This window comes from Lissotriton helveticus, chromosome 3_1, assembly GCF_964261635.1.
Source record: "Lissotriton helveticus chromosome 3_1, aLisHel1.1, whole genome shotgun sequence".
Taxonomy (NCBI): Eukaryota; Metazoa; Chordata; class Amphibia; order Caudata; family Salamandridae; genus Lissotriton; species Lissotriton helveticus.
The window spans coordinates 796432336-796459450 of record NC_136061.1 but is presented as its reverse complement, the minus strand read 5'-3'; the positions used below and the strand labels follow the sequence as shown (position 1 = coordinate 796459450).

Genomic DNA, 27115 nt, shown 5'->3' with positions numbered 1-27115 from the left:
GACTAATCAGCAGCTGACTGATCTGCTAAAGGCCAAATTGTATTTCTGAAAGAACCTTGTCTCCTCTTCCTTCACTTCAATGTCTAGGTCACTTACCTCCTGCTTCAAGAATGCCAGCAGTATTTTTCCGCTTTCTTGGAAAATAGCCTCTCCTCTATCCTGTGCAGCAGGTCTCGTTTTGGGTACCCAATGGTTCACAGGCACTTGGTATATTAGCTCTATGCTGTGTGTAAAAATATAGAAGTGGCACTTAACATGACTGGGCCAAAAAGATTCAACACCAGTGAAAGAGATAAAAAGATGTGGTTACAATTATGGATTCACAAAAAAACAATGGTAATCCGCCACAACTGCTCTCTGTGCCACCCCCATGACCGGGACAGTAGCCTTTTGTCAGTGGGCACACAGTAGATTAGTATGAGGCTAGGGTCAGATTTAAAAAATCAGGATACCAGATACTCGCAGTCAGGCACTCAGTGCAGGGGAAAACCACTGTATACCATGCACATCACATTGCCATCAGCAACAACATTTGTTTGTATTTTGCCATTTCTGACTGGTTAAGTCCATGATGGGTTCAATAGATGATTTTTCGGGTTGCTCTGTCACTCCAGTTCATAGAGAAGAATTGATCATTCCTTTTGGCAAAGGCACCTAAGGAAAGTTGACCAATATAGTTGTTGGTTATCAGATATGATCAAGCACTATGGAAGTGCCTGACTGATCTAATGTTATTATTGAAAAGATTGTGTTATAATTGAAAAGCACTTTAAAACTTCCCACTCATTTTCCAGAAGTTTTTTTTCTAATTGACTGTAATTTGTTCTTGATAATAACTTGATTCTGTTTCATTGATTATAGACTGCTGCTCATTTTGACAGACGTTCCATGCCATCGATGGGATATGTGACGCAGACTGTAAGTGCACCAAGTTTGCATGGAAAGTCGGTAAGCTTTCTGTTTTGATGTCATGTATCACTGAGCATTGCTTCCAACATTATATTAATATTGGATGAATTTCTAATCAGTAGCAGTAAACTTAAAAATAAATGACAGAGTAAATCTCCCTTTAACCCTGAAGCAATCCCCATTTTAGAAGTGGGTGAATTGAAACAAGAAGGAAACACTAGATAATCTGCCACTATACAAAGAACCTCATTAAAATATTTACTCCTAATTTGGAAAGCAATGGGAAAGTTAGCTTTTATATAGTAGTACCTTGAATTCAGTGTTCATTTGTATTTGAATATATATAACATTTGTGATGGAATGATCTTCACAGTGGCCAGTGCATATTCTTGATAGTTAGCCGTCGTTCCTATGCATAGGAAATACATTGTTTCTATTAAAATGCAAAAATATATATTAACACATCACTAATGGGACGTTAGAATGTGTTTCCATCCTCCTCTGGCAGGCTGCATACATGTCTGGACCGACTGCTTTCTAGGGGAAAACTGCCTAGGCAAACTTTGATATCCTGATCAGGCTATACATTTTTGTGCATTTATGTCCACAACTTATGACTATATGACTTTAATTCTTCAGCTCACAATGCCTGGTGTGTGGCTGCTGACTCTCCACTATGAAGGAAAATGCATGTAGCTGCTTTTTATGAACCCTTAAATGCATTCCTGGCATATTGCAAGCCCAGAGAATTCAAATAGATTGTAGCCCCCTGCCGGACCTTGCAACAAATAGCGCCCCTGCAGAATGCATTGATGCATTTTCACCAGTGCTGGGTGTCTGGAGCTGCTTTGACTTCAGCTTCTTCTTTGATAGGTAAATTCAAGAAAGCCTAAGCTACTTTGAGGTTCACATTCTGCAGGACACCACGATAGAAAAAGCCAGTCTGATAGAGATATTTTACCATATTCCAGTGCAATACAGTTAGTGCTGCCAACGGTGCCGGTTCCTGTGGAGATTCCACGATCGTCGGCTGCACTGCTTGTCTGTGGAGGAGAGGGCACGGTTGCGGCTCTGGCGGTTCCTGTCAGCCGCATCGCGATCCATGGTGACGTCGAGCAGCTGTCTTTTGTTCCGTCGATTGCCAGCCTTGTTGTCTTCCTCACAAGTGTCGGACAGAGGCTTCTTCCCTCAAGTTGAGTTCCGGCGCTCCAGCCTCTTTCACCCTCCTCCAAAGTGGTGTATCCTGTCAGACGACGCGACCTAAAGCCCCAGCCGCATTTACGGTGATCTCTTTGTAAGACGCTTCCGGTGCCCCAGTTACCTCAAGGCCGTATTTTTCGCGTCCTCCTCTTCAGGGCTCTGTCAAGGCGTCCCAGTTGATAGCACTCTTCTCCCAGCTGCTGTCTGCGTATTGGTTACAGTTCTTCACATATGTCAACTCTCTTCACAAGTAAGACATTTTATTTCATTATCTCCTGCCATTCCACTGCTTCAGGATTCCTATCCTTCAGTCCCTGTGCTGATTTTCTCTTTTGATGTACTCCACGGTGGCACGCATACCTTTTGTATATCTTCAAGGAAAATGTAATTTACCACATGTGCCTTGTGCGTCATCCACGGTGATGCGCACACCTTATCTACAATCCTTATCAAAGACACCATTATTTACTAGTTCCATCTAGCATTTCTATCGTCACTGTCTATTCCTGTTCATCACCAGTTTTTGTATTTGAACCTCTGTACTCACCTGTTTGTCTCTGCATCCTCCACAGTGATACACACACCAAATATTCCTTCCTCATCCTACGGTGAGACTTCACCTGTTCATCCTTGTGTGCGCTACGGTGACACGCACACCTCTCAGCTTCAAGACGCATTATCTGGTGGTGTGTCTTTATACCGTCACACCCACATCTCAGGTTTTATAGTAGACTTCAGCTCCATTTTTTCCTAGGAGATCCTGATTGAACTTTTGTACTCTAGCTAAATCCTTGGTACCCCCGGTACACCCTGTACTTTGCAAATTGTGTGCATTGTAATATTATTCCAGTGAGCTGTTACCTAATTGTGCCATTCTTTAATGTTACTCTGGGCAGAGTTTCTACCTATGCCATATCTGTGTGATGGTAAATTTACTTCTTCAGTGGGTCTAGATTTTTATTGGAATGTACTATCTTATGGTCAGTGAGAATTGTCTTACTCAGTGAGCATCATTAGTTTACTTTCTCCACAGCATCTATCATATTTATTGGGAATACTGGCCTTGTTTTTCATTCTCCATGGCTGCACCATCCATGAGCCAACCACCCTCCTTTTAAATGAAATTGGAGATCCAGAAATCCTTTGGAAGCATTGGATTAATTTGTTTGATTCTTACCTTATTGCCATTGGGGGGAAAAGTTTTGTGCTGTCCGCAAACATGTGCTTTTACACAACATGGTGTTCAAGGTAGGAAAATGTACGATACCCTACCCGATCCCGAGTTAGAAGATGATGAGGTTGATATGGATGTATTTAAAATCACTCTTTTGAAATTGTAAACTCATTTTGGTGACAAGGTAAATGTTGTCCTAGAGCGACACAGATTTTTTACACGAGTTCAGGGCAAGCAAGAGTCGGTCACCAATTATGTAGCTGCACTCAGAGGCCTAACTCAATTATGTGACTCCCTTATTAGGGATCAGTTAGTAAGGTGTCCTCATAACCCCTGTATAAAAGAAAACGTCTGTCAAAAAACCCTTCTTCAAAAGAAGCTATTAGTATGGCACAATCCATTGAACACACTGCTAAGTGCATTTTGGAAATGAACCCACCTAAAGAACCAGTCTGTAGTGTAATTAATAGCAAAAGTGCTCTTGATGACAACAATGATGCTGAGATTTTTAAGATCAGACCCAGAGAAATTAAGGCTGACAAACCTGTTAGCGTAACTGAAGGTTTAAAATGCTTCAGGTGTGGCAGCAGCAACCATCTTGCGAACAACGTTCATTGCACTGCTCGCAATGCAACATGTATGAAGTGCAATAGGAAAGGTCATTTTGCAAGAGTGTGCAGAGAGGGGGAGAATAATCAGGTAAAAGTGGTTTGCAGCGGTGACTAACACTCTCCTAAGTACATATTTCAAGTGAAAAATGTTGATAGGAAGACATCTATGATTTATCCCATACAACATGAATATCCTGAATGTACCATTTTCTTGAACAAAAAACCCTTGGGTGTTTATGCTGATTCATGTTCGCCATTTACTTTGATTAACCAAAATGATATGAATGGCCTATTTGGTATTCCTAGTCTTAATGTACTAGAACCTGACATATCTCCTATAAGTTATGTGAAAGAACCTATACCCCTGGTGGGCATGCATGGTAGAGATGTGTATAGATTTCAGGGGAAAATCCACTAGCGGTAAGGTCTATATTGTAAAAGAAGGGTCAAACCTATTAGGTTGGCACCACCAAAGAGAGCTAGGGATCATGCTTGACCCTAATAATAAGGATCAAGTCTGCCTAGGAAAAAGTACTCAAAATCAAGTTTCTGCCTTAATCGAGAATGAACAGAGAAGTGGTATTTTTGAGGGAGAAAATGTAAGCACGTCCAGGAATCCTGATATAGTACCAAGTATCCCATGGTCTAAAGTTGCCTTAGAGGTAATTGGTCCATTAGGCCAGTTAGAAGCAAAAAAGAAATTCATGTTCTTGCTCATCGACTACACTTCAAAGTGGATCAAGCACAAGTTTGTATCAGATGCAACAACAGGTGCCCTCATTGAATTTTAAAAAGATTCTTTCACTAGTGAAGGTGTACCAGAAACCTTAGTCACTGGAAAAAATTTAATTTTCTCTTCAAGCGAAATGGAAAAGTTTATTTTTTTAAACTTTGTTTATTGGATTTTTCAGTGTAATACAGGTTACATAGCGAGAACAGGCGGGTACAGGTACACAGTGTAATTTAGTATCATAACAAGCAAATTTCACGTTCAATAAGGCATACATATTACAGGCATTGACAATTACATATCATAAACAGCACTTTTTAGGGCTTATATATTAACGTAGTATCTTTTCATAGCCTATTCTCCTACATCTCCATTATAGCGTCATCTTGTTTGGTGCGGTTACACAGTGTCATATCTGCAGGCGTGCCAAACATAGATAAATTATTAGTTTGGGGTTCAGGACCTATCGTGTTTTGGCAGGTAGCATTTCAGGGGGGCCCAAATGTCGAAAGGCCTGGAAGTCACAAGTAGTAGATCAGCATATGTCAGTAGTTGCTCTTGACAATAAATAAGGTCATTCAGCCTGTCTTTAAACTTAGGTGCTCTATACTCTACCCCATCTACAAGCCACTCTTAGTTTAGCAATGAGCAGAGCAAATGCAACAAATTTACGGTTCGCTGCCGGCAGTGGTACAACAAGCCCCAGAAGTGCAAGAACTGGTGAGGGTGTTATGTCAGCATTGATCATGGTGGACAAGTTACTGAACACTTGCATTGATCCTCTCGCAGTTCCAGGCTAGGTGTAAAAAAGCAGCACCCGGCGCATGCCATCTATCACAATTATCCGTTTCTCGCAATTTGTGTCTATGCATACGTGCAGGCGTACAATACAGCCTATGCAAGTACCTATAATGTATGATTCTGAGCCTACTGTTTGCAGATATCCGTTCTGTCTGCTGTGCACAGAAATCCCACTGTTCATCAGTTAAGGCCATTCCCAATTCCTGGCTCCATTTGGCACAAGAAATCGGAGCTGGTCGGTTCCTTAGCCCGTGCACCGTTTTATACATCACTGACACCAATTTTTTAGCTTGTGTTCCCTGCAAGATCCTCTGTGGAGGTTCGGATTATGGAGGTTCATTGGGAAAGTCTGGGGTGATTGCTCTTAGTCCCTGTCCAAGCCTAATGTATAAAAAGACATCATGGGGTGTTCTCGCCACTCCCGTAAACATGTGGTCTAGTGTCCTGAATTGGCCTTCGTGATAGATTTCTCCCCAGGTTACAACCCGAATGCGCTCCCTCAGGTTATGAAAGAGGGTTTCCTGGAGCAGAGGCATATCAGGGTGGTAGACCAGTGGCAGTAGGGGGGAATATAGCATAGTCGCGTCCAGCATCTTCCCCAATTGTGACCATGCATGTACAGTGCTCATGACTGTGGACGGTGTCTTATCTCTGCCCGGTATAGGTATATATAGTGCCCCTTCTATGGGAACTGGTAGTGCCAGCCAGTGTTCTGCCGCTACCTGAGGCATGTATCGGGGCTGGTGCACCCAGAAGAATGCATAGTGGGCCTGTGCGCTACAGTAGTATGTTTCAAAGTTGGGGATCCCGAATCCTCCTTGAGTATATGGTCGGGTTAGCACTTCCCATGCAAGCCGTGGGCATTTGCCTCCCCATACCAAGCGGGTCAGTTCGGACTTCAAGAGTTAAAAAAAATACTTCCCCGGGTAAAAGGGTATATTTAGGAAGAGATATAATAACTGTGGCAGAATAACCATTTTGATTAGGGACGTCCTCCCTGCCATTGACAATGGTAGTGTAATCCAGCGTGAGATTTTCTCCGATATCCGGGTCATGGTTGTCCCGTAATTTAGCCTCATCAGCTTATCCCTGTCCTTCGATATGCGAATTCCCAGGTATTTGAAATCATCATCACACCAAGGTATGGGATAGTCCATATGGAATGCCGTCGTCCCAGCCGTGAGCGGGAAACAACATGATTTTCACCAGTTAATCTGGACTCCAGACATTCTACCAAATTTTATGAATTTCCTCAAAATGGGATTCAGATTCTGCTGGGGGGTCTCGAATGTATAGTGTAATGTCGTCCGCGTATAGTGATATTAATATTTGTCGCAGGTTGCACCTCAGCGCCTTATCATTATGGTGTTGTCTCAGTTTCGCCGCAAGCGGCTCCAATGCAATCGCGAAAAGCAGAGGTGACAGCGGGCACCCATGTCGCGTGCCTCTCGAAATGGGTATTTCCTGGGACATTTTCCCGTTTATGAGAACTTTAGCCGTGGGTGAGTCATACAATAGCCTAATCCAGGAGAGGAAAATTGGGGGGAACCCCATGCGCGTCATTACTGCAAGCAGATAGTCCCACTCTAAGGAGTCAAATGCTTTCGTAGCATCTAGGAAGATGGCCGCCATGGGCAACTCGTCAGAGATATTATTTAATACCGTAAAGAAGGTTCTCAGATTATGAGACATTGCTCGACCGGGTACGAACCCTGACTGATCCGGCAATATTAGATTTTCCATGAGGAGATTGAGCCGTGTCTCTATAAGCTTAGCCAGAGGAGATTGAGCCGTGTCTCTATAAGCTTAGCCAGTATTTTTACATCGCAATTAAGTAGAGACAAAGGTCTGTAAGAGTCACAGCTCCTTGGTGGTTTACCTGGCTTCAGCAGCGAAGTGATGAGGGCCAGCCTCATAGAAGGAGGAAGATGCCCCACTTCTAGCGCATCTTCGTACACTTTTCGTAGTATTGGGGCCATACATTCAATATAGGTTTTATAAAATTCAACCGGTATCCCGTCCGTGCCGGTGGCCTTGCCAGACTGCATATTCATTATTGCGTCTCGCACTTCATCCAATTCAAACGGGGTGCTCAAAAATCGCTGCTGGGCATCACTCAGCCAGCCTAGCGTCACATCATTCAGGTATCCAGAGAAGTCTGGTGTGTCAGTTCTCGTGGTTGTGTAAAGAGCAGTGTAGTGTTGTGCGAAGGAATTCAATATGTGTGTCGTGTCTCTGTACATCTTCCCTTCACAATCCTCAATTTCAAATCACCACATTCGTAGGTCGTTCTAATCTAACCGTTGTGGCAAGCGCCTTCCCAGACCTCTCGCCTTCTCCATACCTTTGTGCTGTCCAGTACTTCCCTCTGAATTTTGATTCCCTATCTGCTTCTTCTTTGTACTCCGTAATTTTCACTCTTATTTTGGAATGTGTCGTCCCCTTTGGCCTGTCAATCAGGGAATTTTCTAATGTTTTCAATTCTTGTTCAAGTCTATGCAACGTACGTTGGATGCTTTTTAGTACCCCAGAACCTTTTGCTATGCATATCCCTCGTAGTGTGACCTTGAAGGCCTCCCATATCGTCTCTACGCTATCCACGGTACCCTTGTTACGGTCGAAGAAGTCTCGCACCTCTTCCCTTAGTTCTTCTAGAAATGTTGTGTCTTGTAGCATGGTGGGTTGCAACCTCCAACTCGACCGTTGTGGTCCTAGCTCATCGCTTGTCAATGTGAGAACTACCGGTGCATGATCCGAATATGTTCTGGCTAGGTGGTTGGCTGCCGTGAGTGCTGGGCACAGTCCCGCCGATACGAATATGTAGTCTAGTCTGGCCCATGAAGCAGCATGAACCCTATAATGTGTACCCTCACGCATGTCGGGGTGTAGATGTCTCTAGGCGTCTACTAACGAGTGATCCTGTAATATTGCATGTAACTCGGCACGTGCGCGGGTATAATGATGTGGGGCGGGATGCAATCTATCAACCAACGGGTCACGCGATACATTAAAGTCACCTCCCCATATGATATGGTCCGATCCTATATCCACAATGGTGGCCCATAGCTCGGTAAAAAAAAGGGGGTCATCTGTCTTCGGGCCATAACAACATACTAGTGTAAGCGACAGGTGTCCCACTCAACCCCATGTCACGCAGTATCTGCCCTGTGCATCCCCTTTCACTCCTAAGACACTAAACCGAGTTCCTTTCTTTATTAGTATGGCAGCTCCCCTGGCATAAGCTGAGTGTGAGGCGAAGGTCGTATGTTCCGCCCACCTACAGACGAATGTGTTATTAGTCTGGGGGTTAATATGGGTTTCTTGTAGACGAGCTACATGTATATTGTGTCTGTCGAGATATGCTAAAACTTGACGTTTCTTACGTGGATCTCCTAATCCCCTAACATTCTATGTTATAACATTTAGGTTATTCAGTGCAATTGTACATGGTCGATACAACAATTGTCCCGCCCGTGATGGAAAGGAATCGAGTGTGCCTTGTCCTGCCTCGCCATTTGTGCTGTAATGCTAGTCGTAGTTTTGAAACCATACCTCTGTGTGTCTGTGAACCACGCCGTCCTATCAAGGCCTCCTGTTCCCTTTGATCTTAGTCTATCTAACACCTGAACAATGTAGCTGTGGACATATTCGCCCGTTAGAACAGTTTCAGAACTTCCCGTAACATCATGCAGTATACTGTTTCTCCAGTTGTCCTTTCTTCCTCCCCCCTCCCACTGAAGCATCCCCAACTTGCCAGAATACCCCTCCCACCCCCCTCCCACAACATTCGTAAATCTCCCCGGTAACTTTGTTTTTCCAAACGTTAACAGTGGGGAACTCCCGTTGGGGGACATCTAAGGTATGCACATTGCCACTCCCTCCACTTTTAGCCCTACAGCCTGTTCGACCCTGGGGGGGGGGCTCAGTCAAGGGATGGGAAGTGGTGCCTGAAATACATTACCACCAACAGTCCTATACTCGTCCATGGTATCTCGATCACACAGCGTTTTCCAGTCTCGATATAGGTCACCTCAGGTTCTGCAAGCACAGTGTCTTTTGTTTAGAGCGGCGCCCTACCACTCAGTCCTTCAGTTCATAGTTCATCAGCAGGTGCTCGTTCTTCCTCCTGCTGCATCTCATCACGGCCGCCATTTCCACGTTGTGCGTGTCGCAAAGCCTTCAGATAGTCATCCACTTGCTGCAGGTTTGTGAATAACTGTTGTTTCCCTTGGTGTGTTACTCGCAATTTCGCAGGGTATAGCAATGCCTAATCGATTTGTGCTGCTCGCAGTTTTTTCTTCACTTCTAGAAACTTGCGTCTTTCTTCTTGCACCATCGGTGTGAAGTCGGGGTAGATTGAGAAGGCCACACCTTCATATGACAGTTTTTGGTTGTTGCGTGCTGCTCTCAGCACCACATCGCGGTCACGATAGTTGAGGAGCCGCGCAATGATGGGTCTTGGTGGGGCTCCAGGTTTAGGCCACGGTCCTAGTGAGCGATGAGCTTGTTCAACTATAAATTGCTTGGAGAATGCCTCGGGTCCAATCGCAGCTAGAAGTAGTTTTTCTATGTAGTCTTCCATGCGCCCCGTGTTTGTGGACTCCGGCACGCCTGTCGCGCGAATATTGTTGCGCCGGCTGCGGGCTTCCAAGTCCTCGTTCTTTGTGGCAATTACTCTAAGAATATTGTCCATTCGTGCAAGCTGTGCTGTATGGGAAGCCGTGGTGTCATCATTGACCGATATCCGTCATATGGTCCACCTTGTCCACAACAGTGGCAAATCCTTGCCTCATTTCTTGCATTATCTGCTGTATATCCATACATGAAGAGCTTGGTGCTGTTCCTGTTGCCGCCGGACTACTTGGTCCTCCAGTTTCTGATGGTGGTTTCAGCCCTTTTTTTGCAGTCGTGGATTCGAAGGTGAGCTCCGATTGACGATTGTCCGGTCTACCCATAGTGGTGCTGCTACTAGTACCTCAAGCTCCAGGTGTTGTACGGTTAGTACTTTTTTCCTGGGAGGAGCTGGATCCTCTTCTCATGGGCGCTTTGTCGCTCGGTCGTGACCCTCGGCGGTAAGATGATCGCGTCTTCGGAACGCTGTTTGTGGCCCTGTAGAGTTTAAGCAGACTGATCTGTGGCGCGGTGCGGCTGCCCGTGCACCTGTAGAGGTTGGCCTGGAGGGTCCGGTCCAGCGCTCCGATGCCACCTCCAGTATGGCCGCGCGGTATGGCTCAGGATCTTCTGGAGTGGAAGTTCCTCGCACTATGTTGGAGGGAGCGCTCTTGCATGCGTTGTAAATTTCCTAGGTGTATCGTAGCTATTCACAGTCGCACGCAGGGCCTCTCCGCGTTTCTGTGGTTATGCGTCCGGCATTGGGCACGCCTGCATGCATGCAGGAGATATCACGGTGTAAGTGCGCTGTTACCTGGTGCCTGTTCTCTGCGCAGTTTCTCACCGTATACCTCTCCAGTCGCGGCCTAATGGTCTATGCTCTCGGGGTGCTCCCCTATAGTTTAGCGTTGGGGTAGTTCTCTACATTTTCGCTGCGCTTATGTTTGCGGGTTCCCTGTCACGTTGCCGTCTGCCCGCTTAGGGACTGGGACTGACCTGGTGTGCTTGGCTCGGGACCCCCTCTGTTAGTCCAGTTCCACCTCCTCGCTCTTGTCTTGCTGTGTATGCTTGCGAGTCTCCAATTGCTGTTATGTCAATTATAGCTTGTGCCCCAGCTGCTCGGCTTGGTGCCTTTTCTTACATGGGGTGATCAGCAGGATGCATCACGGGTGTGACGGGCAGTCTCCAGCGTGAGTACAAGCCGTCTCCTGAGACCAGTGTTCCCCCTTTTCGCACCGCTAGTGTTGGCAGGACGGACAAACAGGGCTGTCTCCTATGCGGCCTATAGCCCTCGTGTCTAGCCGCGGCCTGGCATGATGTACCGCATCGCGGTCCGCACGTCTGCGAGGTCCGGTAGTTATGGCGGTTCTTTTTAAGCCAGAGTTCCAGTACGCTTGCAGGCCGCTCCGAGAGTTTCCTTGCCTCCAGCCGAGTCTTGGTTCCAGCTGCACCCAAACGGACGGCGGCCTGGAGTCTGGGCGGCACAGCGGCCAGTCACGTTTCGTGCAGTCCGGCCTGTCCTGGCAGTTACAATCAGATTTGCAAGTGTAGGGGCAGAGGGAGGGTCCCGCCTCCCACTTTGTGCTTCGGCGCTCGTTCCCGGTCCCCAATGTCGCCGCACCTCTCGTTATGGCGTCTGCTACCCGGCCCGGCAGCGTCTCTTCAGCAGTTAACCCGGTTCACAGCCAGTCCCCAGTCTCTCAATGCGGTATATCGCCCCACAGCTGAATGTTTTGCAGGCGCTCCGCTGGTGCCTCAGATACTAACTGGCAGCCGGCCATTCCTTCTCGGTGCCCTACGAATCTCTATGCCGTATCCGGGAGGGAGGGGGGCACACTTGCGGCATTCTCTCTCTTGAGGCCTATGTGCCTCGTGAGAGGCCTCGGGCTGTCGTAGTCCTCGGGTCCGCGCGCCACGCTCGTCCAGGCTCCGGCTCAGCTTCCGGCCCGCAACTTCACTGCCTCCAACTTCTGCCTGCCGCGTCGGAGATCTCCCAAACTTTCACCGAGTCTGAAGTACAGTATCCTCTACACACGTGCATGCTTGTAACCGGGTTTGGAGTTGGTAATACAGGATAAATGCCGGATTTTCTGTCCAGGCTGCAGGAGCCTCATTCAAGTGCGGCCGTTCTGCATGTGCGCCCTCTAGCGCCCCCCCCCGCGAAATTATATAAATATGAAAGTTCATAACAAATTTAGGAATCAACACGAAGGAACCAACATTGGTGCTTCTATAACCATTGAGCTAATTGCCAAGTCTGTTCAGATGATTATCAAACTCATTCAATTTGCCCATGACAATAATCTGGATGTGGACAAAACAGTTGGTATTTGGACATATCACACGTCGGCCATTGAGGGAATGAGAATCTCCCCTTTTTCTTCCTTCAGAGGGAGAGATCCTCGGTGTTACAACGATCTGCAGGGTACCACTCCCTGTTAGTTGTCTGTCAATAGTCTTGGCATGTGTGTTGCTAGATGTTTCCTGTTAGTTAAAGGGATGATATATACGCTTTGCATGAAGTGTTCTCTATCTTTCTCATGTTTTATCTACCGCTGAGGATTTCTTCCCATTCCCCTCTCCCCTTAGTTCCCTTAGGGACGCTACTCCCGCTTTTTATTAATTGCATATCTTTTCTAGTTGGCCCCAGGAAGATCTCACGCTTTGTATCCATCTATCATCTTCTTATGTTGTTGTAGGGAGGTGTGTTGTAATTTTCCTTCCCTCTTTTCTTCCACCTGTTTTGGTTCGTTCCTCCATGTTCTTCCCCCCTTCTCTTTGGTATGTTCTGCCAGAGCTTGCCTTAGAATGTTGGCATCCCTCTGGCATTCAAGAGTGGGTGACAGAATAAAGTTCACTTTGGCTTACCTCTGCTATTAAGTCACTTATTTACAACACCTTCCTTAAAGACCTGTGGCCTGTTGTTTGTAGATAGAGACAGTGTTGGACTCCCAAGCAATTGGGACATGTATTTCTCCGTGCTTTTGCTTATGAGGGAGACAGGCAATATACACTGATGACAGTCTGACCGACGAAAATTACACTATGGGAACCACATTGATCTTGGACTACATTCTTTATAAGGGAGATGATATGCAAATGTAATGAAGGAGGTGTAGTGCAATAACACCTTTTGTTTTACTTTGATCCAAGTATGATAAACATGTAAAAACTTTTGAAATATGTCTGCCGTGGTAATGCTGGTGGTCTTTATGAAAAGTGTAAACAGAAGGCCACTATTGACTAATAGTGAAAGTAGTGTCACGTCCTCTAGCTGCTACATTTAGAGAACGTAGATGCACGCCTTGCAAGTTAAATATTTTGCCAGTGCATGAGACCCAAAACACCTACCCGTCATGGTAGCATTATTTAAACCCTTACACAACCCTCTCACAGGCCCAAGTGCCCTTCTGATTCACGTAGAGATGAAATTGCACCCTGAGCTCCAAGACCACGAAATACATTAAATCACTGAACGCGTAGTATACACCTGTCCTTAAACCCAAGGATGAGGCAGTCAACTCTAAGAGATGAGGGTCTTCCCTTGCACACTGAATTTAGGAAAGGATACATGGACCATTGCATGTTTTTTTTTGTTTTTTTTAAACTTTATTTTGACATTTTCAGTTACAGTACATTCGCAACAAGCATTGAGTCGTACACATTGCATGGTTTTTAAGGCATGAATACAGTAGTTGATCCACAGCACAGTACTATATAAAGAGACATTAGAGATACAGCAATTAAATCTACAGCATACGAGAGAATAGCACATCTCTAAGTCCCGCTTCCCATGTTGCCAATCTATTGCACGAAATGGGGGTCCTGTCTCAGTGAGCCAGGCCGAGGGGCGATTTATGAACTTCCTGGACCCAGGGCGTACATACCTGCGTATCACCCAAAAAACTGCACCTGCCTATGTAGTGTACAATGCTATCCGCCTAAGGAAGGCCAACTTGGTCAATCACATAAATCCCAAAATCCATAGTGAGATTTCCTTGTACATACATGCACAACAATGGGGGGGATCCAGGAGCCCAGGCCTGTGTAGTATCAAGTGAGTGCCTCATCAGCGGTATCATCATGCATCCGTCCTAGGTAACCTTGTAGAGGGGCCCAAATATCCCTGGGACGTGAGGCGAGTGGCAGCAGTTCAGCATAGGTACTCAGCTGTTCCTGGCAATATGTAAGGTCATGTATCCAATCCTTAAATTTGGGCGCTCTTCCTCTGCCCCATCTACATGCAACTAGCCGTTTGGCCATTAAGAGGGCTAGAGCGATAAATTTGCGGTATGTCGCCTGTAGGGGTTCTACATATCCCAAAAGGGCTAAAACCGGGGAGGGAACTAGGTCAACATGAAACATTCTGGATAAGGCTAAAAACACCTGGTCCCAGTACTGTCGTACTTCCCCGCACCCCCACGCTAGATGTAAAAAATCTGCTCCCTGGGCGTGGCATCTATCACAAGTGTCAGTCGTACGAAGCTTGAATCTGAGCATGCGGACAGGGGTGTAGTACAATCTGTGTATGAATTTATAGTGGATGATCCTAAACCTGCTGCTAGCAGAGATGCGCTCCGTCTGTTGGAGGCAGAACACCCACTGTTCGTCCGTAAGCGGCGTGTCCAATTCTCGGTCCCATCGCAGTTTAGCAGGTAAAGACGGGTATTCTATCTGTGTGTGTACTGACCTATAGATCGTAGAGACAAGCTTACAAGGGGTGTCATTTTGAAGTAGGAGCTGCAGAGGCGAGAACGTCGGGGGTTCATGTGGAAAGTCAGGTGTAAGGGCCTTCAGTCCCTGGCGAAGTCTAATGTATAGGAAGACGTCCAGCGGTGTCGGTTGTATGCCCTCAAATAAATGGTCCATGGAACGGAATGTGCCATTATGGTACAGGTCCCCCCATGTTGCGACATGTATGTTATGTATCAACCTGCGAAAGCCCGCTTCCTGTAGCAGGGGCAAACGCGGGTGGTAAGCCAGAGGTAGCAAAGGGGCATAGAGCATTACAGCCTCCAGTTTAGCAGTAAGTTGGGACCACGCTGTCACAGTGCTTAATACCGTAGTAGGTGTTTTATCTCTACCCGTTACCAAGGCATAGAACGCCCCTTCTATCGGGATAGGATGGGCCAGCCAGTGTTCAACCGCTAGTTGGGGCATGTAGCGAGGCTGGCGTACCCAGAAATATGCATAATGAGCTTGTGCTGCTAGGTAATATAATTCAAAATTCGGTATACCAAACCCTCCTTGATTATAGGGCCTCACCAATATGTCCCAACCTAGGCGAGGCGATTTTCCCCCCCCATACCAGTCTTATGAGCTCCGACCGAAGTTGCCGGAAAAAATATCCACCCGGGTAGAATGGAATATTCAAAAATAGGTATAGCAGTTGGGGGAGGATCACCATTTTAATTAAGGATGCTCTACCCACCATTGCATGTTTTCTCTTTTGAAATTGGTGACTGCCAGCTTGAGAAAGGCAAACACCGGAAAATTCGGTAATCAGTTCACTTATGAATAATGAATGGACGAGTCTCCCAGATCAAATAGCTTTTTTAACTGAGTTCAGTGAACCAAACAGTTAGCAGCTTATCCCTAGTATTCAGGCAGTATCATAATGTACAAAGTCAGTGCCATCTGCGCTACAAAGAAGCTTCATTAATTATAATATTTTTACAGCCTGTATGGTTTGTGCATACCAAATACCCTACCCATTTGGTTCGCAGTGTAGACAGCGATGCAACATTTGTTTATTAACAGAATGTTGTCAGGAACAACCCACATAAGAAAGGTAAAGCCCAGTAGAGAGTCTTAAATACCATTTTAAGTCTCCTAAGGAGGCCTAACGCATAAAGAAAGGCCTTGGGGGGAAAATATTGTGTGGTTTGCGACTCTGATAATTGCTGCTGTACTAGAGCCCTAACCTTTTTAATATCTATGTGGCTCCCGTCGCCAATATCATCCGGTCATTTGGGTTCCAGCTCACCTCCTATGCTGACGAGACTCAGATTGTGTTGTCGCTTAGGGAGGGAGCGGAAAGAGAGGCAGGGGAAAGGTTTCAGAAATGCATTAGCTCCATTTCCATCTGGATGTCAGCCAATTGTCTAAAGCTTAACTCAGCTAAAAAGTTCGGCAACGATCCCCGGGTTTGGACACCAGACTGGTGGCCGGTAGAGCTGGGATCTTGCCCAATACCTTCCAGGAAAGCCAAGAATCTGGGAGTCTTAGTGGACAACAAACACACTATGGAGGACCCAGTGAACTAGGTGACTTCATCCTGCTTCATGGTCCTTAGAATAATAAAAAAAATCAAGGTCTTCCTTTCAGCTAGCAACCTAAGGACAGTCGTTACGGCCTTGATCTTGTCCCGGCTGGACTATTGCAACAGTCTTTATCTTAATGTACAAAAACAACACATGTACAAGTTACAATTGGTCCAGAATGTGGCAGTCAGATTATTGTCGGATACGGCAAGGTTTGCATCGGTCAGAAGTGAGCTGAGGAAATTACACTGGCTCCCTATCCCACTGAGAGCTCGGTTTAAGACCCTTTGTGTGGTCTTTAAAGCAGTGGATGGCATTGGCCCGGAATTTCTTAAGCACAGACTCTCATGGTATGTTCCTAGTAGAAACCTGTGTTCTTCTAGCTCTAAACTTGTTCAAACATCCATGTTCAAGAAAACAAATTGGGGAGGCAGACGTTTCTTTCACTGCGCCTCTAAAGCATGGAACGAACTCCCATTTCAATTAAGAAATGCCTCTAATTTAATCTCCTTTCGCAAGGGTCTGAAAACATGGCTTTTCTCTCAATAACTATCTTCCGCTCTCCCAGGTAACCCAGTTCCTAGCGCCAGGACACCCCAGGGTAACAGCGCGCTTTATAAGAATAAACAGGCACAACGATAGTCCAGTATACGGAAAACAATTTGAAGAGGATTCATTTCGAACCCGAGATTTAACAGACTATAGAAAGGCAGAAGGCAAGCCTGAAGGGGCAGATTCTTGTAGATCGCCCAGAGCGGCAGTTGGGGTACCCACGTTCCCACTTTTTGAGACTTCTTTAAAAGAAACATCCAACATTCACCATCTTCTACATGTGCCATTTGTGGCGTTTGTCATTAGATCTCACTTAGAGTGAGGTTTGGTCCTGATGAGAACCCCTCAAACCAAGGGGTTTGAAACGCGTAGACCATTGGATAAACCAAACAATCGTTTGTTTATTAGTGTATATTCTACCTAAATTAGGATTCATTCAAAATCAATTAGGTCCATCAAGTGTAAAAAGTGTATAGTATTTTGTCTAATGAAAAGAAATCTTTTGTGAATTATCATTGTTTGGTTTGTTGTATATAACTGTATCATTGTTGAGTATGAGTGTAGTATGTATGAAGTGGTGAGTCTGATGTGAATTGTTGTTTAATGTTCTAGAATTTTTGTATAGTACTTGTGGGTTCATTGTATAATGTATTGTACATATAGATATAGAAAGACAAAGCTTTTGGAAAAAACGAAGTAGAAAAAATAAAATAAAAGCGACTAATGAGCTTTAAGATGTAATGATGGTTTGTTCATACATCCGTATCTAATTAGTTTTGGAAGTAGCAGCAGCATTGGCAATTTGGTTTGGTGTTTTGGTTATAAGAATAAATAACATAACATAACATAACAAAGAGTCTTTTGACTTAAAGGTCACTGGAAGTACCTTCTGTCCCGCGGTTAACCCGTTGCCTGGTCTGAGTTAAATAGGTAAACTAAAATGGCCATAAGCAACACCATTTCAGTAATGCTGCGATCATTCTATAGTTAAATTTCTAGCATCGTGAGAGATTTATTTTTCACAGAATTATTCTCTCAACAGTTACCATGGGAAGTAACAGTAATGATGTTTTAGGACCATGGGGCGGCAAACAGAACCTAAAAATAGATGCGTCCACCTAGCAGCAATTGACGTCCTAAAGAATGTCCAACACAGAAGCATCGCCCTTTAGCTTTAGAGGTGGTGACTAAGCAAGAAGCATAATAGATATGAACTCCGTCTAGGCAGCCCTGATTGCTCATTTGTGAACACTTTACTGGCAAGTATAAAAAACAAACGTAGCACGTGATTGGACCAGTGATTCGCTTATCATTGGGGTGAAGCTGTAAACTAACAGGCCGCTTGAAATCAGTTGACGTTGTTAATTTCATTCTAATGGAATGAAGTCTTGTTGTAAGGTTACCTCAAATTAGCTGACTTATAGTCCGTTCTCAGCGTCAAATACGCACTCATTTTTTTTGTCCTGACACTGCTACCTTCAGCTGCACTTTTTAATTTTAATATTTCCTCCTTAATATAGGGATTTCTAGCAATGGGTGAATATGAAACAGTATTGTTTCAGCCTGATAATGCGGCGTTTGCAACAGGCTGCGTAGCTCTTCTCATCGTTTGTCCATCCACACCTTTCTTGTTGGAGTCCATTGAACAACCCATCCAGCATGAAATCTTCTTTCTGTGCAGATTTCATTGTATCCAAAGAAAACACAGGAAATTACCTCACTTCAAATATATATGTGTCCGGAAGGTAAAACTTAGCTTGGCTGACCCCAGGCTTTCAACAATATGTAGTTGAAGGAAGTGGCGGATGGCATTTGTAGAAGGCTGTCACCTACCTTTCGGGAGCTTGGTTGTTCCCACTAGAGTGCAAAAACGCCGAAATAAAGAAGAGAGAGTTCCAGGTTCAGAGAATCTCCTCATTTCATAATGACTACAAAATCAGTACAACAGATTAAGATAGAGCAATCTGTCCTTTGCTGCTATTGTCAGAAGAACGCAGATATTTAATTGTATTAGTGCTTTTGCCTTGCATATTCTGTGGATGGAAAAGACAAAGTTAGAAGTTACACCAAAATATGCCATGTCAATTTGACAAAATAAAAAGAACAATAAATGAGAAGGAAGATAAGAAGGTTAAGATGGACATTATACCAAACGAGCTGCAGAAAAATATGATGGGATCTTCTGGCCATTTATTTGACATAACATAGGAAGACAGAGGTGGTTTACGTTCTGGCAGAGGAAGCATGCTGAAGAAGATCGCTCTTTTCAATAATTTCAGGTTAAATGGATCAAACATGCATTCTTTCTCTTTTGGAAGACATTGTGTATGCATTGCTGTGATGCTTTTGCCTTTGACCCACATCTCTGGGACGAGGATTCTGTCACTTTAAAAATCTTAGCTGACTGGTTTTGAGGTTTTAGTGGCTTTGCCAATCTGTCAAACCTATCTTCTCCACCAGCTAGGACAGCATGAGCATCTGCAAAATCTCACATTGCTCTTTTACGAACTCGCATTAAGCAAGGTTTGTCATCTTAAGGCTCTTGTGTGTTTTAAATTCTGGCATCTTTTTAAATTCTGCTTTATATATTGTGCATTTTTATAACACCAAACATGTTTAAAAGTATAAAGAAGAAATCAGTTCCCAGGCAAGCCACCGCCTGAAAAATGCTTATTATGTAATGCCTCCATTGTGAACAATCCTAATCCACATAGTTCAGAACATTTGTAGCCTGATGCAGTTAGGGGGCCATGGTGGAGAGCCTAACACATTCCAAAATGCTTCATTGGTGGGGCCCATAACTCTTTGTATTTTCTGTGGCAACTCTTTGCTCAGGAGACAACCCCATGCATCCATTTCATACACCATTTCATATTTGTACACCCGCCATCCTGGAGTACCTCTTTTATGAGGAACATCAATGTGTGCTTCCAAAGGCTTTTTGATATCTAGTGAGTGCTTGACCCCTATCCATACTCCAAGAATGGCCAGTGTAACTGATATGACAACATTTCTACCTGGTATTATAATCAATGGGTCCTTAATCCTTTGCCACAATACCACGAGGACTGGGTATTCCTACATAGTTTGGGTGTGAAGATAAGTACCCTCTTGGCCATATCCCCTCAGGCAATCGGAGTTGGTAAGCCTAGCAACATGCTTGAGGATGACTCTAGAATAAAATATCCTATGAAGGATTTTAAATTGAAGCGGCTCGGGTCCAACCATGACAGGATCCTCCCTGTGGTGTATCAGGACTTGTGTCTACTCAGCATCATTTAGAGAGCCTACAACCTTCTCCCATTTCTCTCTCATCTTCAACAGTTTAACATGGAAATCATCAGCGTTTTGTAGATAAGCGATAGACGTTCCCCCTGTACTCTGTTCTCTGAGAATGAACAGTTTGTTGGCATCTTATTCATTCCCATATAATTATCACTGTATGAATTGCATGTCTAAGTTGTAAATATTTGTTTTTTTAAATGATGAAATATTAAAATCATACTCCTTTCTCAATGTTTCAGTAGAAATCATACCAGGTTGTTGCCATATCCCTTTTATCTTGCCTCTTTCCATCAAACCAAGTGTGAGAACCCCCAGTTCCTTCACTTTGTGTGTCTTATCTTCCCAAATTGGGTCTCCAAGTTCTGACGAGTTTTCTAACCAGTGTTCCATACTTGAAACACAGAGTTTATTGGGCTCAGGTCATGAGGGATTCCTTTGTTCACCGTAGCATACATGAAGGTATAGATTGATGCACAAAGCATGTCTGACAGTCTGGAATGAGGATACATCATGGGGAGGAATTGACCAGCCACCGTCATCTGTGATGCCCATAAGTGCTTGCGCCATTTCTGACTGGCTCCTGCAGAGCATCTTAAAGGCTCTCCTCGGTGGTCCAGGGCCGCACCTGCAGTATTTTGACTGTTTTTGATATAAATATTCATGGGCCCTGAAAAGGGTGCTCCCAGAACAAAAACTCATTTAGGAAGTGCTATTATTGTCAATAGTCCTGAAATACCGGGTAGGAACGGCTAAACTTTCGTTCAATGTTGGAATATCATATCTGATGTCACATTTTAAGGTTTGTAGGTAATAGAATACTTCCTTTCTTTCATTGCTGTGAAAACCAAGTATTTAAATGTATTGCTTACTAACTAAAAAGGCAATTTGGGGATAATAATGCCCACCAGTGGAAAATCTAAATCTGGAAATGTAAAGATTGTAATCCACAGGTCCTAAGCACCCAGCATAACCTATCAATTGAGTCCCCTTGACTGGCCTCATGAAGCAGAGTGTCTGTTGTATTTGGCAATATAAATAATCTCAGTCAGTGATGCACCAGAGTCCCCTAATTAAGGTATTTACTTTGATGCAGCACACTAGGAATTCCAAGGAGAGAGCAACAATTTATGGCCGATTGTGCAACATTGCTTTGTGCCTTTGCTAAGATGAAATGTCCTGGACAGCACCCCATTAACACTAGCGGCTCTGTGTACATCAGCCTGAAGCACTACCGGAAGCACTGGCTTTAGCTCATTCCTTTCCAGGACCTAAAACATGGACACCCATATGACATCCAGTGAGCCCAGTGTCTTTTTCACATCTAGCAATATTATTGCTATTAGTTCAGCCACAGTCTGTAAATATTGCACACAAGTTCAAAGCAGATTGATGTATTGGGCATCATTCCCGATTGGTCAAGATGTGCAAGGCCACTTTTTAACTCCAAATACTTATTAAGCATAACTTTTGCCAAGATTTTACTCTCTATTTTTCGATAAAGATTTAGGGTGGTAGGATATACACATATTTCCATTTTCCACTATGAGGACTACTTTAGCTGTCCTCAGGTCAGTTGGTAGTAAGCCCTTTGATCTAGGGTTCGACAACATGCTCAGTATGTGTTTTACCATCTCATTAGACACTTTTTGAAAGAGATCTCCAGATGTTCATTGAAGCTGAAGCCTCCCGATACTGCCATCCTCAGAAACGTATTTTTCCCTGACTGCCTGTCTTCTGCATGTAGCTGCAGCAAGGCCAGTCTCTCACGATTTCTCCCCAGGCCCATATCATTACCCTTCATGCAAGGTTTGTATAACTTCCAATTAAAAATCTGCAAAGATTTAAGCAATGACTGAAGTTCCCTATGGTTCTAATGCTCTCTATCTGCCCTTGACTGCAGTCTTCTTGCCCACTCAATTTTCTGGCTTTGTTTCCTACAACATATAGCCTTCTTCATAATCCGGCATTGTTCTATATTAGAACATTGGAATGTTGGGAGCTCCATTTAAAACAATGGAGTGCTCTGGGCTTATAATGGCTGGTATAAGCCTGGAGCTCCAACATTCCAATGTTTCTTTGTTCACAGCTCTGGCTGTGAACAAAGGGTTCAGGGAACCTGAGGGGATTCCAATCCCCTCACGCTCCCATAAGGCTTTGTTTTTTTTGTTCTGTCCTCTAGTGACAGAATGTTCTAATAGCCTTATAGCCCTTCGTAGATGGGCTATACCGCTATTAAAGTCCCTCTCCCTTGTTAAAGGCCCTCGCCTTCGGCTCGGGGCCTTTAACGCTTGAGAGGGCCTTTAATAGCCGGTATAGCCCTCTACGGCGGGCTATAAGGCTATAGTATTGTATTCAACTAAGCTGCTCTAGTCCTCTCTTCTGACCTTTATGCTCCTTACCATAGTGTCTGCACCTTCTATCCCTTGCTTCCAGTGACAGCAAGTCATCTTCAGTTACCCTGTCTGTTTTTCATAATCCCTGGAGATTACCTTACTTCTAAGTACAATTCGTATGCCTTCCAGAGGTTGACATCTTAGGCCACAGAGTAAACACGAATAGAGCAGTCCCATCTCCTTAATCCTTCTACTTTATCGAGCCTCTGTCCATTGCAATCTCCATGAGCAGATTTAAGTGACCCCCCCATCACCAGGGCTCCTTCAGGAATGTAACAATAAAACCACCATCTTCTCCTGAAACAGGCCCTGCAGCCTCGGAGATGCATATGTTGTCAAAAGCACCGTCACCCCATTCTCAGTGCTGTACATGGCTCCATATTAGAACATTTGGTCTCTTCAGCATCTTCCCACAGCAAATGGACCACTCTTTCGAAGTAGGACTGCAACCCCTGAAGACCCTCTTTATGTTCTGCATGTTCTAGTTGTGTATACCTACACTTTCCATCGAATTCACACTTGTTGCTCACCAAGTGATTGTTTTGCAAAAAAGTGATCTATAACTTGTTTCTCTGCAGCATACGTGCAAACACCCTACATTTAAGTCTGTTCCTCAAACCATTAAAACTCCATGTGCAAACTTTAAACAAGACCTTGAAGGCTGCCATTTATTTTCTGTCGAATTTTTTGTTGTGGGCATAGAACTAAAACAGTTTACATCTGAGCTAATTCGTCTGCAAGAAATGCATATTCCATATGAAAAAATGCATTTACTGGATATGAGGGGATAGCACATGCATCTCTTTACTACACAAGGCTCTACACCCAAGGTGATAGCTATTTTAACAAAGGCCTCCAACAAGCTTGGGAGGTGGGCAGTTGCTGAATTTCAGGTTTCAAATGAAAGGTATACCATGTGCTCTACATATGGCCTAATGCAGATAAGGAAACTGCCTTTGAATGTTTGCTGTTGAATTAGCACAATGGCGAACTAGATGTAGCGGTAGGACAAGGAGTCTCTCCAGACACAGGCTGGCACCAGGTATAATTATTAAACCTCCAGAGCTAATCTTCCAGAACACTCCAGGACCTGTGGAAAGTGCAGAAGGAGGACCGCCACCCCAAGTCCTGGGAGCTTAAACGACATCAGAGTGTGCTCCTTTTAAAGAAAAGGTGAAAATCATGAAGTTTGGGCTCCTCGTGACCACATGCGGACCTGGTCACACCAAGACTCTGCTGCCTTCGACAACCACCAATGCGAAGCTTAGGTGAGACCAGCTCTTATCGTCAACAGCAACCGCCAGCGATGACCAGCAATGAGAGAGAGACACTTAGCTCTAGAGTAACAACAACCCACACCAACTGCAAATGCGAAGCTACAGCAATGACTGTCCACAATGCTTGACTGGTTCTTCAAGCCATAGCAACAACTATCTACGGCAACAAACCTGCTCTTCGTGCTGTTACAACCATCTGCGATTCTCAGCCTGCTCCTTGCAGCCTCTTCCAATACCAGAAGAACTCTTCGCTCCAGAGTTAGAAGGTAACTTTTATGCAGGCCTATCCTCCTCCCTCTATCCATCCCGCACTCCATTGCGGTCGGCCTCAACTTATTACTTTCCCCAGTCTAGCACTACCGGATGACCTCAAGTGGCGCTCTGTGCTTTTAGGCACTATTTTCCCTAAAACTTTCAAATCATGTATCTCTGGGTCTACTGATTTGATTTTTGTTGTTCTGGTGTCATATTATTATTAAAATGTACTCTACTTTTCTAAATTCTACTTTATTACTGCTTGAGAGCTGCGTAAATAGATTGCGTATTTTGCGTCAAGCTACCAGAGGATTAAGCACAGGTTAATTTAGCAACATTTGTGGTTCACCCCGACAAGTATTGAGGTTGTTGTCGGAGTAGGGCTTCCACCCTTTTTAACCAATAGCCCAATTTCTTACAGAATCCTATATTTTTATACATATATTGTTGCATACCTTCAGGAGATATTTAACTGCTAGATTTAGCCGTTTATCTTTTAAACCTTAGATTATGTGGAATCTGTAGTGGTCATGGAACGATAAAATTGTAGTGTGACGTTTTTATCTATTTTTTAATTTAATTTAGTTTCAGAATATGATAGAGTAAATGATGTTTGAAAAATGTAACTATAGAATTATGGGCTAGATGTATGTAGCGAGCATTTTGCGATTCCCTAATTGCGAATCACAAGGATTCCAAGTGTATAGTACACCTTTTGGGATTCCTAGGGGGTCGCAAATGACCTACCTCATGAATATTAATGAGGTACGTTGTAATTTGCAACCCCCTAGGAATCGTAAAAATCACGAGATGGTGGCCTGCTGAGACCACCATATCCGTGATTGCTTTTCAATAAAGTTATCTTTTTTTTTTTTTTTTTTGCAAGGCAGCCCATTTTCCTTAAAAGAAAACGAGATGCTTTACAAAATCAACAAGCATTTGCAATGCAATAGGTCTCGCGTTATTCAAAATTGAGCTATTGGCATTGCTAAGTAATGCAACACCAATAGCTCAAACTTTCATAATGCGAGACCTATTGCATTGCAAATGCTTGTTTATATGAAGTTACATATGTGCTTTATTCATTCTTATATCATGTCATCATGCGCTAAAACCTCACTTCTGGGTGGCAAACTTGCTTTTGCTGTTAAAGCAGTGCCTGTGCCAATGCATGGTGCCAGACACCACAGTGTGTGCCAGTAAATCAGCCTCGCATAACTACAGGCAACCTCTGCATACTGCACGTGCTCATGTGCCACAATCCGCGCCAATAACTGAGTAATGCGTCTCACTTTCAGGTACCTTCCTGTACTGGTCTCTTTCAAGTGTAACTAGACCTTCGCAAGAGGTCTGCACAAAAATGTCATGTATACTTCCATTTAGCTTTATGCAAACAGACTAGAAAGAGTTAATAAAAAAAAATATTATTTTAGTAAACACTTAATAAATATTAGAGGAAATCTAATGGTCGTTTTACAAGAACTGGATTTCCTAAAATTCGGAATTATGTTAACCATATGGATGCAAAAAAATCACAGGTCTCTTTTGTTCTCAGCACAAGGAAATGGGCTATAAAACTCTGACCTCTCTCGAAACTGCATTGGACTCATCTATGAACTGGTTCCACTCTATGGCCTCGATTACTAGTGCACCTGAATGGAGAACAGTAATATTTACCAGACACGGTAAATAACACCGCCACAGGACGAGCTATTCACTGGGTCAGAAAAATAACTTTTATTCCGAGGTTTCCATGTGAAATTTGGCCCCTACTATATATACTGCATTATGCCACATACTCCTGATGACATGCCAGTGCACTGAATTTACACTGTATTTACAAGACTGTAGACAGTACCTGGAAACCAGGAAGCTAATGCCCTGGATATTCTGCTCCTAATTCAGAGCAAAGAAAGTTCATTACCAGATATGACTTCACTGGAACTTCCATCTCAAGGTGTATCCCCGATTGCAAAGTTCAAAGACACATATTTAGATTATTGGAACACTACAGTTTCCCTAAACTTAAGCAAATCATCTTCTTAGGAAGATGCCTTCCTAGAACTTGGCAGGCAGAGGAAAATACACTTCTCAGAACAGATAAAGTAGGTATTGGTCAAAGAGTTCTGAAAGTGAAGTCGGAAATATTTGGTGCCCAGTTGGCCAGTAGAACTAACTAAATGTGAGCTGTCAGCCAGCTCTGAGCTCCAGCAAATACAGGGTAACCGGAGCAACAAACTAAACATATAGTTATGACCTTCGAAAGCTGGGGAAGCCGGTTCGAGTCTCGGCATGGACGCTCAACATCCTGTGATTCTGGGCAATTCACTTAATCTCCACATGCCTATAAATGAAAGCATCCGCCTGTAATGTAACTGGTGCTGATGTAAAGCGCTCTGATACCTTCGGGTCGAGTTTGCACTATATAACCCCCCCCCCTCCAAAAAAGCTGCCTAGTACAGGAAGGACAAAAAGTATGTAATGTAAAGATGGTCTCTGGCGTCTCCTGACAGACACCACAGGAGTGGTGTGAGCAATAGGCCAATAGGCCATGGGCGTAGCAACGCGACCACCCATGGCCTATTGCATGCTGTCTTTCTAAAAAAGACCACCACAAACGCCAATACCGTGGACAGAAAGGAATCGCACACGCACAAGCATTTGCGATTCCAGGGTCTGTTTTGGAATCCTCCACAAAAGGGCTTTCGCCTGCGCGAACATTGCTGCTCAGTGCAACGCAGGGTCCGAGCCCTAAAAATGAAAAGTTTTCTTTTAATTTTTTAAGAGCAGGGAATGGTCTGTGGGACCACTCCCAGCTTTTAAAAATGGTTTTACAAACATTCACAAAGGGAAAGGGGTCCCTTGGCGACCCCTTCCCATTTGCGAATGGTTTAATGGTTTAATACCTACTTGAAGTAGGTGGTAAAATGCGAATGTTTTACGACCACAATTGTGGTCACAAAACATTCATACATATCGATGCGATTCGGTATTAGGAAAGGATGCCCTAAACATGCCCCTTCCTAATACCGATTCTCCAACCCATTTTGCAAT

At 44.2% G+C, this 27115-nt stretch overlaps 1 protein-coding gene across 7 annotated transcripts in view; it reads left to right on the top strand.

The window, feature by feature from the left end:
- The window catches only part of PLEKHA7 (pleckstrin homology domain containing A7), a 988577-nt gene that overhangs the window by 749971 nt on the left and 211491 nt on the right, over positions 1–27115 (top strand). For 5 of the 7 annotated variants that reach the window (XM_078681034.1, XM_078681039.1, XM_078681038.1 and 2 more), the window contains one exon: positions 862–948. In XM_078681034.1, coding sequence (XP_078537160.1) covers positions 862–948 — 87 coding nt within the window. The remainder of the gene's footprint in view (positions 1–861; positions 949–27115) is intronic. The other 2 variants (XM_078681032.1, XM_078681036.1) reach the window with 1 other exon arrangement.